This window comes from Podarcis gaigeae (assembly GCF_964106915.1).
Source record: "Podarcis gaigeae genome assembly, chromosome: 7".
NCBI classification, from domain to species: domain Eukaryota; kingdom Metazoa; phylum Chordata; class Lepidosauria; order Squamata; family Lacertidae; genus Podarcis; species Podarcis gaigeae.
In genome coordinates this window covers 89806061-89820504 of record NC_139683.1, presented here as the reverse complement: position 1 = coordinate 89820504, position 14444 = coordinate 89806061, and the positions used below count along the sequence as shown (strand labels likewise).

Genomic DNA, 14444 nt, shown 5'->3' with positions numbered 1-14444 from the left:
ATTTTTAAAATTGTTTTAATACAAGATTAAGTAGTATAACAGCATCACATGCCTTTGTTGACCCCTACCTTTCTCATGCTTTCCTTCATTCCCTTCCTGTTAGCCAAACATATGAGTGCACATAGACTGGGATTCAAAGAGAGGCTTTTCGGGCCCCTCTTCCTTCTGCAGCCCCCTTCACTTCATCTAAGAAGCTTTTATAGAGGTTCACAGAGGTCCTTCTGGCACACAGTAGAAGAAACAGATTCAGCTGGAAGGGAAACCACTCCTTCCCCAGTGTGTGTCTCTGTACACACATAGAGACGTGTGCCAAGAAGCTTCTTTGGATCTCAGTCACCAGGCCTTGCTCGACCGTGACATTTGTGTGGCAGGTGGAGAGCTTGGACAACTCATCATCTCTCAGCCTAAGCTACCACACAGTTTCGTTGTGAGCATGAAGTACAACTGTGTGCTACGTGAAGGAAATAGGAGCTCCAAGTATTGCTTGTGGAACTAATATTCTTTCTCTTGGGAGCAGTTAACCCAACAGTGAAGCATGTATATTAAAATACATTTTCGAAATCCAACCCCCTCACCCTATGAACAAGCACAAAAGAGTACACCAGTCCTCCAAAAAACTACAGGCTCCCCATTAAAAGCTATTATGGAGAATCCCCCAGCTTTTGGAAAGCATTTTAGAGGGGAGTTGCTGTAAGAGGTGCCCATATACAAGCAGCAGTGACTCTGTGCTACTTTGGATCCATGCCACAATTTCTGACATATTTAAGAGTACACGGAAGAATATATGAACTCATGAGGCTGTCTTATACAGAATCAAATCACTGGTCAACTTAGCCAAATACTGTCTACCCTGACAGGCAGAGGCTTCCAGCTTGAGGCTTTTTAAACTGGAGCTGCTGGGTTTTTAGCCTGGAATTTGAGAGTAAAAAGTATATCCTTTAGCAATAATCCAATTCCCCAAAGGAGCTGAAGTAAAGCCTTAAGTAAAGAGATTTGGTTGTAGAACTTTAAGAGTTAAACAGTTTCATTTATGCTGTAAAACAATGATATTCTGCTCACAGCGGCTGAGCTGAATATTGAACCTCTAGCCAATCTGGTGCTGAGTCTCAAAGGGAGTAGTAGCTTTTAGGACGAAAACCTTCATGCATACTAATGGAGACACTTAAAATTTAACAGCTATAGCCTACACATCTCACTGGAATTTCCTGAGTATCCCAACCCTCCACATTAATTATTGGTGGATAAAAAGATCATGGAAAAGCATTAGAAGGTGCTATAGATAAAGGGTAAACAGTATTAATGAGGCGACATCCCTTTTGACAATTCACTAACAAAGTACCAAATGTATCACCTGATATTATCTTCAGGCTCAGGTTCACTGTCACTGTCCTCTACTTTCCGCTTAATTCCTCCTGCTGGAGATGGTGACCCATCAGAGGTGAAACTCGTATTAGGAGACGCTGAAGGAGTCTGGGGATGTAGTTGTCAGGCAGATAGTTGGAAAAAGGTTTCATTACACTTATAAAATTAATGGCTTTGTCATAAAGAAATAAAAAGAGAACCATCTATTTTATTGAGGTGCAGAAGCTGGGATCCAAAAGAATCATGTACAAGCTAGTTCCAGGCACCCAAGTGGCTTTGAGCAAGTAGCATTACATTCCACGTAAAAAGCCACGGGGGGGGGGGGGGTTCCAAAGCAGACTGTGATATGGCAGGCAGGGAGAGTCGCTGTGTTTAAAAGAAGGAAAACATACCGCTAGAGATCCTGCTCCCCCAACTCAACAAAGCTGAAGACTACTTTATGTGTTACAGTTTTATTAGGTGCATCTATCAGTTAAAACCATTAAAAGTGCATATATGTTGTTTTAACTTCATGTAAACAGTGGAAATTTGTGCTGGAAAATGCCAGTCTTGGCTCCACACATATGGAGCAAACTTCCTTGTACATGAAACTGGGGTGTGTATCTCAAGAGTTCATTAATTTGACTGATTGATTAAATTTCTATCCAGTCCTTCCTCTCAAAGGAACCCAGGACAGCAAACATCAAAACAATTAAAAAACAACAACATATTTAAAACATTTTAAAACTAATGTTTGCATACAAACATATGCACAGAGGCACATGGTAAGGAGACAAAGGCAATTCCTGGTCTCACCCTGGATTTAACCTCTAGGACCAAGGGCACAAAGGTAAAATTAGAAAATGGGGAGTAGGAAAAAGGAGGGATTTTTGGATGAAAGGTGGGGAAAGAGGAAATAAATGATATTTCAGAGTGCCAAAAACAATAAATATTAACAGTAGAAAACTACAATAAAAAGAAACCAGAAGTATTGTGTTCTCTTTGGAATTCTCAGGCACCTCTTTCATACAATCATAAAATTGCAGAGTTGGAAGGGTCCACAAGGTTCATTTATTCTAACCCCCTGCAATCTCTTGAAATTTGTTTGTGCTAACAGGCCTGTTCAGATGCTTACAATGTTCTGAGTAGTCAGCTATTTTAATAATTGTTCTGATGTTTTGTAAATAAATAAATAAATAAATAATAAGGGTGTGACATGTATAGTGAAGTTCAAGAAGACAGTTGCTTACCTACAGCTATTTAAAAGAACTTGAAGTTGTGCTTAAAAGAAATTCACTTGCAGAAATAAAATTGAGCCACTAGTAAGCCACAGGTCTATAAACTCACTTCGTCATTACTTCTATGCTTGTGACAAAGTTCAGATCAATCACTTACAGTGCTCTGTCTGTCTTGCATTCTCATTTCAAAGGCTGCATGTCTTGGATTACTGATTGGTTGATGACTTCCTCTATTTCCCCTCCCCAAAGGTTGTGGGGTGAACTGGCCACCAGGCATAGAATGCTGTTCCCTCTAGATGAGCAGAAATGTTTATCATCATTTTCCAGGCAAGAATGAAATATTTCTTGAATGCTGAGACTCAGCAGAGGCTGCAATTATGTACACAAAAGCCTAGGGTTCCACTGATAAAATAAGTAAGTAGCAGTATACATTTTATCCAATGCTTCCACTTGGATTTAGATTGTCTTAGTAGATTGGTTAAAGTGCTTCAGTTTTGTCACTATGTTATCTCCATTACTAAAACAGTTGTAAAGAACAGAACAAGGGTTACAACTATGAAATAAGCTTAGAACCAAAATCTAAACACGTGCTAGCCATCTGTCACAGACTGCATTTCCAAATCTAACCAGGAGAGTAACAGTACAATCCTAAGCATAAAAGGGGCTGTCGCCCCGGCTCACTTCACCCCAACACCCCGTCCCCCCCCCATAGGTTGCCAACCTCCCTCAGACCTCCTGGCCCCTGAGGGAGCCTGAGGCTTCTTTCTCAGGAGCGGCAGAAGGAGCAAGGTGGGAGGATGGGGGAGGAAACACAGCAGGATGCAAGGGAGGAAACACTTTCTCTCATTCATTCTCTGCCTCCCTTCCAGCAGTGGCAAAAGTAGGGGAGTGGGAAATGAAGGGGCAAAAGATTTGGACTTTCCCTGTCACCAGTCCAGCGGCAAAGGAGAAAGGCAGTCATGCCATAGTTCATCATGCCACCTGCCAGAAGCCAACCAAACTTCAGCATGGCAACATTCTTATATTTTTATGTATATAAGAAGACGAACATCAGTCACGAACATCAGTGTTCCTAGACAATTCTGACAAGTTTCACATCAAATATGAGACCTGGCCTTAGAATAAGCTGCTATTAATCCTAGTGGCATATGGGAGGAAGGTGGTGGCATTAAAGTAGAGATATGAGAGTGATGGGAAGACAAATCTACCGTAAAGACTACACTTAGAGGAGTTCAATTGACACCCCCTGCCTTGGGAGCAGTGGAAAACATGGTGTTTCAATTGTTGTATAAAAGTTACCAGAAAAAGTTTGGGGGGGGGGGGAGGGTGAAGAAGTGTAAAAATGGCACAAGAAAAAACATGATCTTTTTATATTAAGTCTTTATTATTGCAATCCTATGGAAAGCCTCATTTAATTCAATGGGATTTACTTCTGAAAAACAGGCATAAGATTGTTCTGTATGCCTTGAATTTAGTCTAGCATCTAAGGAACCTATAGCTAAGGGGTTTATGTACCCAAGCAGCATTCCATGCTGCTCAGCAAGACACTTTCCTAACTGAAAGCAGGTCCAGACACAGTGTGTGAGATTTCGTACTAAGAGAGGGGGGGAAAGTCAAAGATCTTATGGGGGCAGATGCGTTCTTGGGCATGCACATAGATGTTATTTGGAGTCTAGATCATCTGCTGCAGCTGGGATATAAATAATTGTTCAGATAGTTCTATGAGCCTAATGAAGCACTAAGCATGTTTCTCAAAGGCCCCCATGTTACGCGTCCAAGAGAAACTTCAATAGTAGTTTGTGATTTGGGATAGAATGGGTATTGCAAAAAGCTGCAACATTATTTATTTATTTAGAGCCTACATTTTAACTCAAAATGGTCAAGAAGTTGGCATACATAAACAAATAACCTTATTAGGGCTGTTTTTACCCTAACTGATATATTTGTCTGAAATCAGGATGCTGCAAGGAAAAACAACAGGGCTAGAAGCTCTATATTTACTTTCATCCTTTTTCTTTTATCCTTCTGCCTTCTTCTGAAATTTTCCTAAAATGAAGAATGAAGATATTAGAACTGTGTGCCATACAAATTACATGGAAAAAACCAAAAACATCAGAAATATTTATTAGGGTCATTTCTTGGGGGCGGGGGGAAATGCTCAAACAATTATTCATATTTGCCATATGCAGAACTCCCTACTTCCTGCTACAAAAAATGCTGTTTTTCTAAACAAAACTGGAATCCAACTAAAATACTCATAAAAATGTTTAGGAGTATCCATTTGTTTATTTAAATCTCCAGGTGCTTTCCTACCACATAACATACATAGACACTCCACACCCAACATATCACTGTCAATCACAAAGCAGCGTGCAAGCTTTCATGTTTACTAGGTCTTCTACAGATTGGACGCTAAGCAAAAATCAAAAGGTGTGGAGGGAATGGGAAAATGTTGCTCAGCATAATGGAAGCTGAAGTTGAGGTCTGCTGTAAGACAGCTACCATTGCTTCTTTGTCCAAGAATGTCTTATGCAACATCCTGCCCAGCAACCATCTTTTTCTGCTTTTGCATTCCCCCCCTCACATTCAAGTGAAAGAAGTATTCTGTTCAACTCAAAGGTTTGCATACTTATTTATTATTTTTGTCGGTCCTAATGAAGTTATTGGTTGTTTTGCTGTCCTTACACTCACACTCTCTCTCTCTCTCTCTTTCTCATGAGCCAACACGGCTCCTGTTTCTTTTCCTTTCCTCACAGAACTGACTTAAAAACATTAAACCAGCCATTCAAAAAATCAAATAAACCCCAGATACAACACACATTCATTGACAGCTTACAGAGGCAAACTATCCTCTAATGTCTCTGGTTAAAACATTTTTTTTAAAATTTATTGCATACTAGAGTAACATGAAGATAATAGTAAGCCACACCCACTGTTTTCATTAATGTACTTAAATTAAACTATTCTCTATAAAACACAGATACACAATAAATATGTCACAGGAACTCTTTTACCTCATCATCTTTTCGTTTCTTAAAAATATTATCTTCAACTTCTCCAACAGATAACATGATCATTTGAACTCTTTGCAAGTTGACATAGCCATTTTCTGTAAGGTATCCCTGTAAATTGTAAAACAGAACTGTAACTACCTTTCCTTCTCCTAAAGTTCCACGAGATTAAATTGGAATGGGCAGGTGAGATGGCTTACCCCAGTTTTGTGCACAACATTTTTATATATGTTCACTAGACGATCAATTGCTCCTTCCCTGTGAAACAAATATAAATGAATTCATTTAGCCATTTTACAGGATGTTGTACACACACAGTCGGAACCAGCATTTAGTTACTAATCTGTGAACCAGTGCTGATCTCACAGAGTGCCTGCTGTCACTCCTTCCCATAATGAATATCACCGGCAACAAGGAAAACCCATGAATGCTTTCCTTCAGTGACAAGAGAATCCCACCCTTACTCTCTGGGGCAAGCAGCACAAGTTCACTAGAAAACAGGTTTTAATTGGGCAACGACCTAACTCATTAGAGTTCTTATAATTATCTTATGGGAAACTAGAAAGGGCAGGGGTCTGGAAAAAACCTCTAAACTCAACTTTAGGAGAAAGCACTTCTGAATCACCTGTACTATAAAGGCAAAACACCAAGAACCACCTGTACACATGACAGGGCAAGCTTGCTACTAAACTGGGAGTGAATGAGCCCAGCCTTCCCTTGTCTAAAACCATTCTTGCTCTGCTCCTATTGGCAGGAACCTCCAATCTCCAGACGTTTCCGGACTACAACTCCCATCACCCTTGGCCAGCTGAGGATGGTGGGAGTTGTAGTCCAACAACATCTGGGAACCCAAGGTTGAGAAGAGTTGCGTAAGAACAAGGCAACATTGTTACTTGACACATCTTGAAGACTCGGAATTGCTACACAACCACCAAGTTTTATTGTTACGAATCTTGGTATAACAGAGAATGGTCAATAGAATTGGCTGAGAAACTAACATGCCAGGTGAGAGCGACACAATCCATATTCCTTTTATAATGTATGGCAAATGTTTACTGAATACATAAATTGTTCAGGCTGGCAAGAATCCACCCAGCACTCAAACGTGGGAAAACGTGGGGTGAACTCCAGAGGAATCAAATGAAACTTTAAGACATGGCATGATAAAAGTTTGTAATTTGTTGTTTACTATTGTAACAATTGTTTTCTCAACAATTTTCTTCTCTACCATGAAAATAAATAAAAACAGTTTTGTTTTGTTTTGTTTTGTTTTTAAGGAAAACAGAGACAGCACACATACTCAGTTTGTGGTAAGGTTTGCCTTAAATCTAAAAGCTAAATGTTGTACACCAAAGAGGGCTTTAGGCTTTTGCTTTTCAAATATCAGCCCCACTCTATGCCACATAGCAAACCATTTTTGAAACTGAAGGAACTTTCAAAACAAGGTTATGGTATGCTATTGGTTCTGAAAAATAGGGGGAAATTGCACAGGAAGAGCCCAAAGTCTTTTGGACACCTAAACACGTTCTTATAACATTCATTGTACAACCTTTCACCACATCAAGTAACTTTGCATATAATGCTGCTTTCCATACCTGATCTCTAACGAAGGTAAATGAGGAAGAAAGTCATTTCCCACAAAGAAACACATGAAAACCCAGTCATCGATACTTCTTTCAACATCAAAAGTGAAAGGCAAACTGGCCATCGTTAGCTCTCTTTCCAAATACTAGAATTATTTAAGAGAGAGAGAGAGAGAAATGGAACACATTTCTACAGATGCTACTAGAAATAAAATGTTAGTGTGCAGTTACTTATACATAAAGTTCTATACCACTAAATCGAGGGAATTCTCAAAGTGGGGCACATAAACTGGCCTGACAGGCCATAAATGTCCCACTTCCGTTCCAAATGGATGTCTAAAGTGACTTAAGCATATTTTATTTATTACATTTTTGTACCACCCTCGATCCAAGGATCACAGGGCAGTTTACAGTATAAAAATACAAAATACAAACTCTAATAACAGACAAAACAATAACACCCACCATCTCAAAGAATATGCAGAGTGTAAGGAGAAAGGTGACCCTTCAGGTAGGCTGGTTTGAAATTGCTTAGGGCACCTTAAATGTAGCCCAGTAGCATATTGGAAGCCAGTGCAAGTTCTTCAAAAGTGATGTCAATTGCTGTAAATAACCAGCATTCTGCAGCAGCTGCAGCCTCCAAACCAGCCTTAATCTTGGACTCACAAAAAATGCCTTGCAGTAATACAGCTTGAGGTTACCAGTGCCTAGACCACCATGGCTAAGCTATCAGAGAATATGGAAAATGCTTATCTCTTTCCATCCATTACAGATTCAGGTAAGTAGCCATTTCCATCAAGCAAGCGCAATCTGTCTCTCCCACAGAATTAAGGTGAGACTCTAGCAAAGACACTCTTTCCCCACAAACTGGAATTCCTGCATAACTCTTCCTTGAAATTAAATAATGTCCTCCCCCAACAATTTCATCCTCCAAAACCCCCAATCCTGATTTTTTCCAAATTCACCTCCAGCAGCTTGGCAAAATTAACATTTTCTCCTTCCCTCTAAGTTGTTTGTCATGGCTAAAAAGGCTAGGAACATGATCTTTCCATGCCACAAAAAAGTCTACTCCAGATTTTTGTTTTTTCCTTTGCTGCAGCTTACATCACAACCAGTTCATCTTTTTTGTTCCTTTATCAGCCTCTGAAGAACAAAATGTGGGGAGCCCTTGTGAAACTTCTGCAGTTCCCCCCTCCTTTCTGAAATGGAAAGTGGGGTGCGTGAAAGAGAGATGCCAGAAGAAGAGAGCGAAGGCTGGGAACTGAGAAAGAGGTCTTTGCAGACAAGACTCTCTGGAGAAGCAAGACACAAAAGCCTTGTATGGTAGGGGAACAAAGCTGACCAACAGAAGTAATGTCTCAAAATGCCAACCCAGTCGGAGGAATGAGAGAAGAGTAGGCAGGGCAGGATTAAATGTAAGACAATTCAGCAACAGCATGTCCTAAAACCACCTTTTGCTGCTTAACAGGGAAAATGCTGGTAGCTAACAAAAAACAAAGGGCAAGACACATGGCTTCTCCTGGCCGATTGCCAGAATTAATTTTTTGGTTGCCATGGCAACTTGTGCCCATTGGCTTGGAAGTTAGTCCTGCTGTATTTAACAGGTACAGAGACCCACTGCATAGGATTACAGCCTTAGTTCAAACACATCCAAATATTACTTACTTCTCTCAAAACACATAAGCGAATAAAGATAAATTCTTGTTCCGAACCAGGAGGACAATCTGCAAATTGATCGTGCTACAAAAGAGAAAAATGGTATACTATTTGTATGTAAGCTTTACTTTAGAGTACCTTCTCCCACAGCACAGGCCTAAGCATGTTTATTCAGAACTAAGTCCTGCTAAATTCACTAAGTTCTTTGCTCTAGAAGGTGTGTTTCAGAATGCCACTTCAATAATAAATTAAGATTACAGAAAATTCCTGTGCATGCTTTATTCTCAGGTAAGAGTATCTGGGACTGTTTCTGAAATCAAGGGGATGAGATCTAAACTTGCAGTGCTGACTCTAATCTGTCATCCCATTCCCATTTTGCTGCACAATATTTAAATGCACTTTGGCATTTCTGCTGAATTGATTTGCCCCTCCCCACAAGTCCCATAATTTGTTAGACTACATTTATTTCAAGGAAATGAATCCTGCTTTGTGTTCCTTCCTTTACAAATAGTTGAGAATGGGTTTCAGTATGTCCTTGTTGCCAACCTGCAATGTTAGTCTGAGAGACAGAGATTACTCAAAGCCACACAATGACTTCATGGCTAAGGAAGGATCTGAACAGGAATCTCCTTCATTCAAACCTATCACTTCATTCTCTTGCACAACGCTCTGGCTCTTGAGAAAGTGAGCAAACTGTTCAACCTACCTCCCCTTGTTTTTCTTTCGGCAGACCCTGACAGTCCTTAACTTCATGTCCAAACTGGTTGCAAAGAGCACATGGCTTTGGTTTATTAGGCTTAAATTCTTCTCTAATTATAGTAAAGTTTGGTTCATGTGTAGCCAATCCCAACATAATTAGGTCAGCTATAAAAGAAATAAAGCAAAAATCAAATTCTAAGTAAATAACTACAATAATGGCCAATGCAGATGATCCTTCAAACAAAACAAAGTATGTCAATTAGCAGTATAACATTATTATTTTTCATAACAGAATATGTATACTGCTTAACTGTAAATTCAGGCACCAGACCCATTGGCAAACCATGCGCTACAAAGATGCTTGCAAACATGCTATGAAGGCTGGCAATATCAACCACACCATGTGAGAATCCGCAACAGATGACCGCAGTACCTGAAAACAGAGTCAGGTCATGCATCTACACCAGTGCCCAGAGGAGAAATGATTGCTGGGAGGAGCGCAGACAGAAGAAATGTCTTGGTGCATCTGCAGCAGCACAACTGGATGGTTTCTTCTGCCCCAGATGCAACAAAACATGTCTCTCCTGTATTGGTCTCTAGAGCCACAGCAGACGCTGTAACCTTCCAACAGTTTGACTTCACACCCAAAGGTGTACTCCTCCATTGTCTTCCAAAACAGACAGATGCCAACCAACAAATTGTAAATAAAAGCTCTAAGCAATTACAAATATGTTAATTATGTAGACATAAGTTTTTTAACAACCTTAGTAACCTCCAAAATACAACTGTAGACCCCAAGATGGCATTACCATTTTACAAATGTGATTTACTCAGTATACACAGTACTGACCCATACAAATCATTCTCTACTTAACTGCTAGAATAATTACTAATGGAAGAAACTAAGAAATGGACTTACCATCAGCACCACACAAACAGTGATGAGTGTTTGGATCATGATTCGGTTGAGCTAAAGCAAAAAAGAAAGAAATGTTAGATACATTTTATTATTCTTAGGCAGAAGGAAATAATTACTGAAGACTCATTGCTGACCTCTAAGGCTGAATAAAATTACATATGCTGTCCTTGGCTCTTTTGGTAGGAAAGGGTAGTGTATTAAATAAATAAATAAATAAATAAATAAATAAATAAATAAATAAATAGCTAGCTAGCAAGCAAAAGCAGAATAGACAGTCAAGAGGTCAGAAAGGCAATACAGAAGTAGAAAGTTGATAAAACTGGCAGACCTAGTGGCGTTTTCACCAGAATACTATTTATTTATAGTCGTACCTTGGATCTCAAATGCCTTGGTCCCAAACAATCGAAAATCGAGAAGTGACTGTTTTGGTTTTCTAATGATTTATGGAAGCCAAACGTTCGGTACGGCTTCCAATTGGCTGCAGGATACTCCTGCAGCCAATCAGAAGCCACACCTTGGTTTTTGAATGGTTCCAAGAGTCAAAGGGACTCCCGGAATGCATTCTCTTCAAGAACCAAGTTACGACTGTACTGCCCTTCATCTAAAGATCTCAGGGCGGTTTACAAGATAATATGAATACCTGTAGCTGCCAGGATATTTAATGATTGTTTGCCATTCAATCAGATTCCAAATTCATGAAGATTAAGCCCAAAGCCCAACTGGAGCAGGCCCTGGTGTTGTCTTTGCCAGTCTTCCTCACTCTCTCCTTCCTTCCCATTTTAAAGGTCAATATTTCATTCCAAGTTGCTCTATGTTTTTAATTCTAATACTGTACTGTATCTAATGTTCTAAAACCACTATAGTATTTATGATTCATCAAAAAAAACCCACCTCTCTTTACTGTTCTAAACACCTTTTTTCACATCTGTTTTGCTTATGCACTTTTGCATAAAAATATTCAGAAAAAGTAGATCTATTCACATTGAACAGCCCACTTTTACTAATATCAGTAGATACAACTTTTACTGTAGAAACCGCAAAAAATACCTCTTTGCCTTCGTATGTAATCCATGATTTTGTGTTCACCTTCACCCGGAGCACTAGCATCAGATAAAATAACCTACAAACATCACCACAAAGAGGAAACATAAAAAGCAGAGTGAAACACTCAATACTTTGCGACACCATTAAAATTACTACTAATTTGTGTTATTTGGCACAGTGTTCCTGAAGACCTAGGACATTAAAAAAAAAATCAAAACTGGAAGCGCATTGCACTCATGCACCAAGTTACACATCACTCTTCAAAACAACATTCACACATCCTCCTTACAACTGTGAGATGGTCTGGATAATAATGCCTCCTGCTCCCCCATTTTTCCCAGGCAGAGAGCCTTTCCAGGTGATTCTACCATGCCTATCAGCTATACAGCAGGCTGTATGAGGGGCGGAGGCACCAGCACATGGAACCTTCCCGCTTCAAGGCAATAGAGGGCCTCTTCACATAGCATACAGTTCAACTATCATCATAATCATCAAACCTTTTATTGGCATCAAACATCCAAAAGTTCAACTATGGAGTTCGCTCCACAAGATGTAGTGAAGGTCACTAACTTGGATGGCTTTAAGAGGCTATTAGCCTTTTCCTCCATGAATTTGTCTACTAGCCACGAGGACTATACACAACCTCCATGGTTGGAGACTCTATGCCTCTGAATAGCAGTAGCTGGGACTTGCAAGTGTGGAGAGTGCTGCTGTGCTCAGGTCCTGCTTGCAGGATTCCCACAGGAGTCTGCTAGTCACTGAGAGAACTAGACAGAGCTTTGGCCTGGTCCAGTCGGGCTCTTATGTTATTAGTAGTGAATTTTTCAAGGCACACCAGACCCTCTTACGGCACACAGGTATATTCGGGCACATGCCCCCCGCATCTTGCCTTGCCACTTGTTGTTGTTGTTGTTTAGTCGTTTAGTCGTGTCCGACTCTTCGTGACCCCATGGACCAGAGAACGCCAGGCACCTCTGTCCTCCACTGCCTCCCGCAGTTTGCTCAAACTCATGCTGGTAACCTCGAAAACACTATCCAACCATCTCGTCCTCTGCCGTCCCCTTCAGGGTCTTCTCCAGGGAGTCTTCTCTTCTCATGAGGTGGCCAAAGTACTGGAGCCTCAGCTTCACAATCTGTCCTTCCAGTGAGCACTCAGGGTTGATTTCCTTCAGTATGGAGAGGTTTGATCTTCTTGCAGTCCATGGGACTCTCAAGAGTCTCCTCCAGCACCATAATTCAAAAGCATCAATTCTTCGGCGATCAGCCTTCTTTATGGTCCAGCTCTCACTTCCATACATCACTACTGGGAAAACCATAGCTTTAACTATACGAACCTTTGTTGGCAAGGTGATGTCTCTACTTCTCAAGATGCTGTCTAGGCCTGTCATTGCCCTTCTCCCAAGAAGCAGGCGTCTTTTAATTTCGTGGCTGCTGTCACCATCTGCAGTGATCATTGAGCCCAAGAAAGTAAAATCTCTCACTACCTCCATTTCTTCCCCTTCTATTTGCCAGGAGGTGATGGGACCAGTGGCCATGATCTTCGTTTTTTTGATGTTGAGCCTTGCCACACCACACATGAAAAGCTACTTTTTAAGCCAAGTGTGTTTCAAAGTTGATATGGTACAGGTGGGGTCAAAATGCCACTGGGCTCACACACTCCAAAAGTAACTATGGATCTTAGTCTATAACTGCTAAATGAGGAGTGATCTAATGATAGGTTTTCAAAATTTCCACATCTGAGATAAAACAGCTAAACACCTTGGGAATGCCTAAACTATACCTGGATGTTAAACTGTTGGTTTATCTTCTTCAATTAAAACAACTAACTTCTGGAACTCATTTGCATCAGTCAAGAATAGTACAAGTTCCATTTATTGAACAATATGGGTATGAAACTTACTGCCAAGTTTTTCCATCCTGGATCATTGTTTAAACGATCAGCAATATAATAGCGAAGGCATTTAGCAAGATTGTCCATAAACTCAGTCCCCTAAAGAACAGGGAAATAATACAAAACAGGATAATAATACAAAATTTAGATTGTGATGGGCAGATTGCAGATGTGAGCCATCTTACTTTTTTAAAAATAAAAAAGCAGAGCACAAAAGTCCAACAATTGAAGGGGCAAGCAAATGAAGCAAAATGAAAGCTTGGGGGCAGAGCCAGTTGCCCCCAATTACTACACTCCTTGAACCATATAGAGAGTGCTATGCCTAAACAAGTATAAATCCACAGCTGCATCAGGGAAGGCATACTAATGCCTAGTCATAGTCTTCCAATTGGTACAGTGGTACCTTGGTTGTCAAACGGCTTGGCTCCTGAAGAAATCGGCTCCCGAACGCCACAAACCCGGAAGTGAGTGTTCCGGTTTGGGAACATTTTTCAGAAGCCAAACATCCGACGCAGCTTCCAATAGAGTGCAGAAAGCTCCTACAGGCAACTGGAAGTCACACCTTGGTTTTCAAATGGTTCTGGGAGTTGAACGGATTAAGTTTGACAACCAAGGTACCACTGTACTACAATTTTACAGGCAAAGAATTTCAAGACTAAGTGATTAACCTCAAGAACAGCCACAAAATTTACAACAAAGTATTTTATTTTAAATATATATATATATTATTATTACACAACTACAATCTGCATCTGTATTTATATATGTGGGGAACCTCCTGGTCACCAGTTCAAACCCCTTGGCAAGATAAAAGTGTCCCCAGCAGCCCTCTGAATGTAGAGGAAGGGAGAGAAAAAATGTGTCAGAACTAGAAAAGGGAAAACCCCCACTTTTATATTTATACTGGCTCTGGTCCTGCCCAAGACAGCCCTTGAGAGATGAACCACTGTGGTGCAGAGAACACTCTCCTCAACAGGAAATTCCACATGCCTCATTTATATTTTACATTTTTTCCACTAGGAAGCAAAGAGGTTCAGAAACATACAACTTGGCTAATGATTA

At 40.3% G+C, this 14444-nt stretch overlaps 2 protein-coding genes across 2 annotated transcripts in view; both read right to left on the bottom strand.

Moving 5' to 3' along the window:
* KIZ (kizuna centrosomal protein) overlaps positions 1 to 14444 on the bottom strand; it is a 165632-nt gene that overhangs the window by 57632 nt on the left and 93556 nt on the right. The gene's annotated exons all lie outside the window — the stretch shown is intronic.
* XRN2 (5'-3' exoribonuclease 2) overlaps positions 1 to 14444 on the bottom strand; it is a 55695-nt gene that overhangs the window by 27260 nt on the left and 13991 nt on the right. The window contains exons 6-16 of the mRNA XM_083748590.1: positions 13392 to 13481; positions 11495 to 11567; positions 10448 to 10498; positions 9536 to 9693; positions 8839 to 8913; positions 7186 to 7319; positions 5791 to 5848; positions 5594 to 5701; positions 4581 to 4625; positions 2737 to 2871; positions 1352 to 1470 (exon numbers count right to left, since the gene is read on the bottom strand). Coding sequence (XP_083604716.1) covers positions 1352 to 1470; positions 2737 to 2871; positions 4581 to 4625; positions 5594 to 5701; positions 5791 to 5848; positions 7186 to 7319; positions 8839 to 8913; positions 9536 to 9693; positions 10448 to 10498; positions 11495 to 11567; positions 13392 to 13481 — 1046 coding nt within the window. The remainder of the gene's footprint in view (positions 1 to 1351; positions 1471 to 2736; positions 2872 to 4580; positions 4626 to 5593; positions 5702 to 5790; positions 5849 to 7185; positions 7320 to 8838; positions 8914 to 9535; positions 9694 to 10447; positions 10499 to 11494; positions 11568 to 13391; positions 13482 to 14444) is intronic.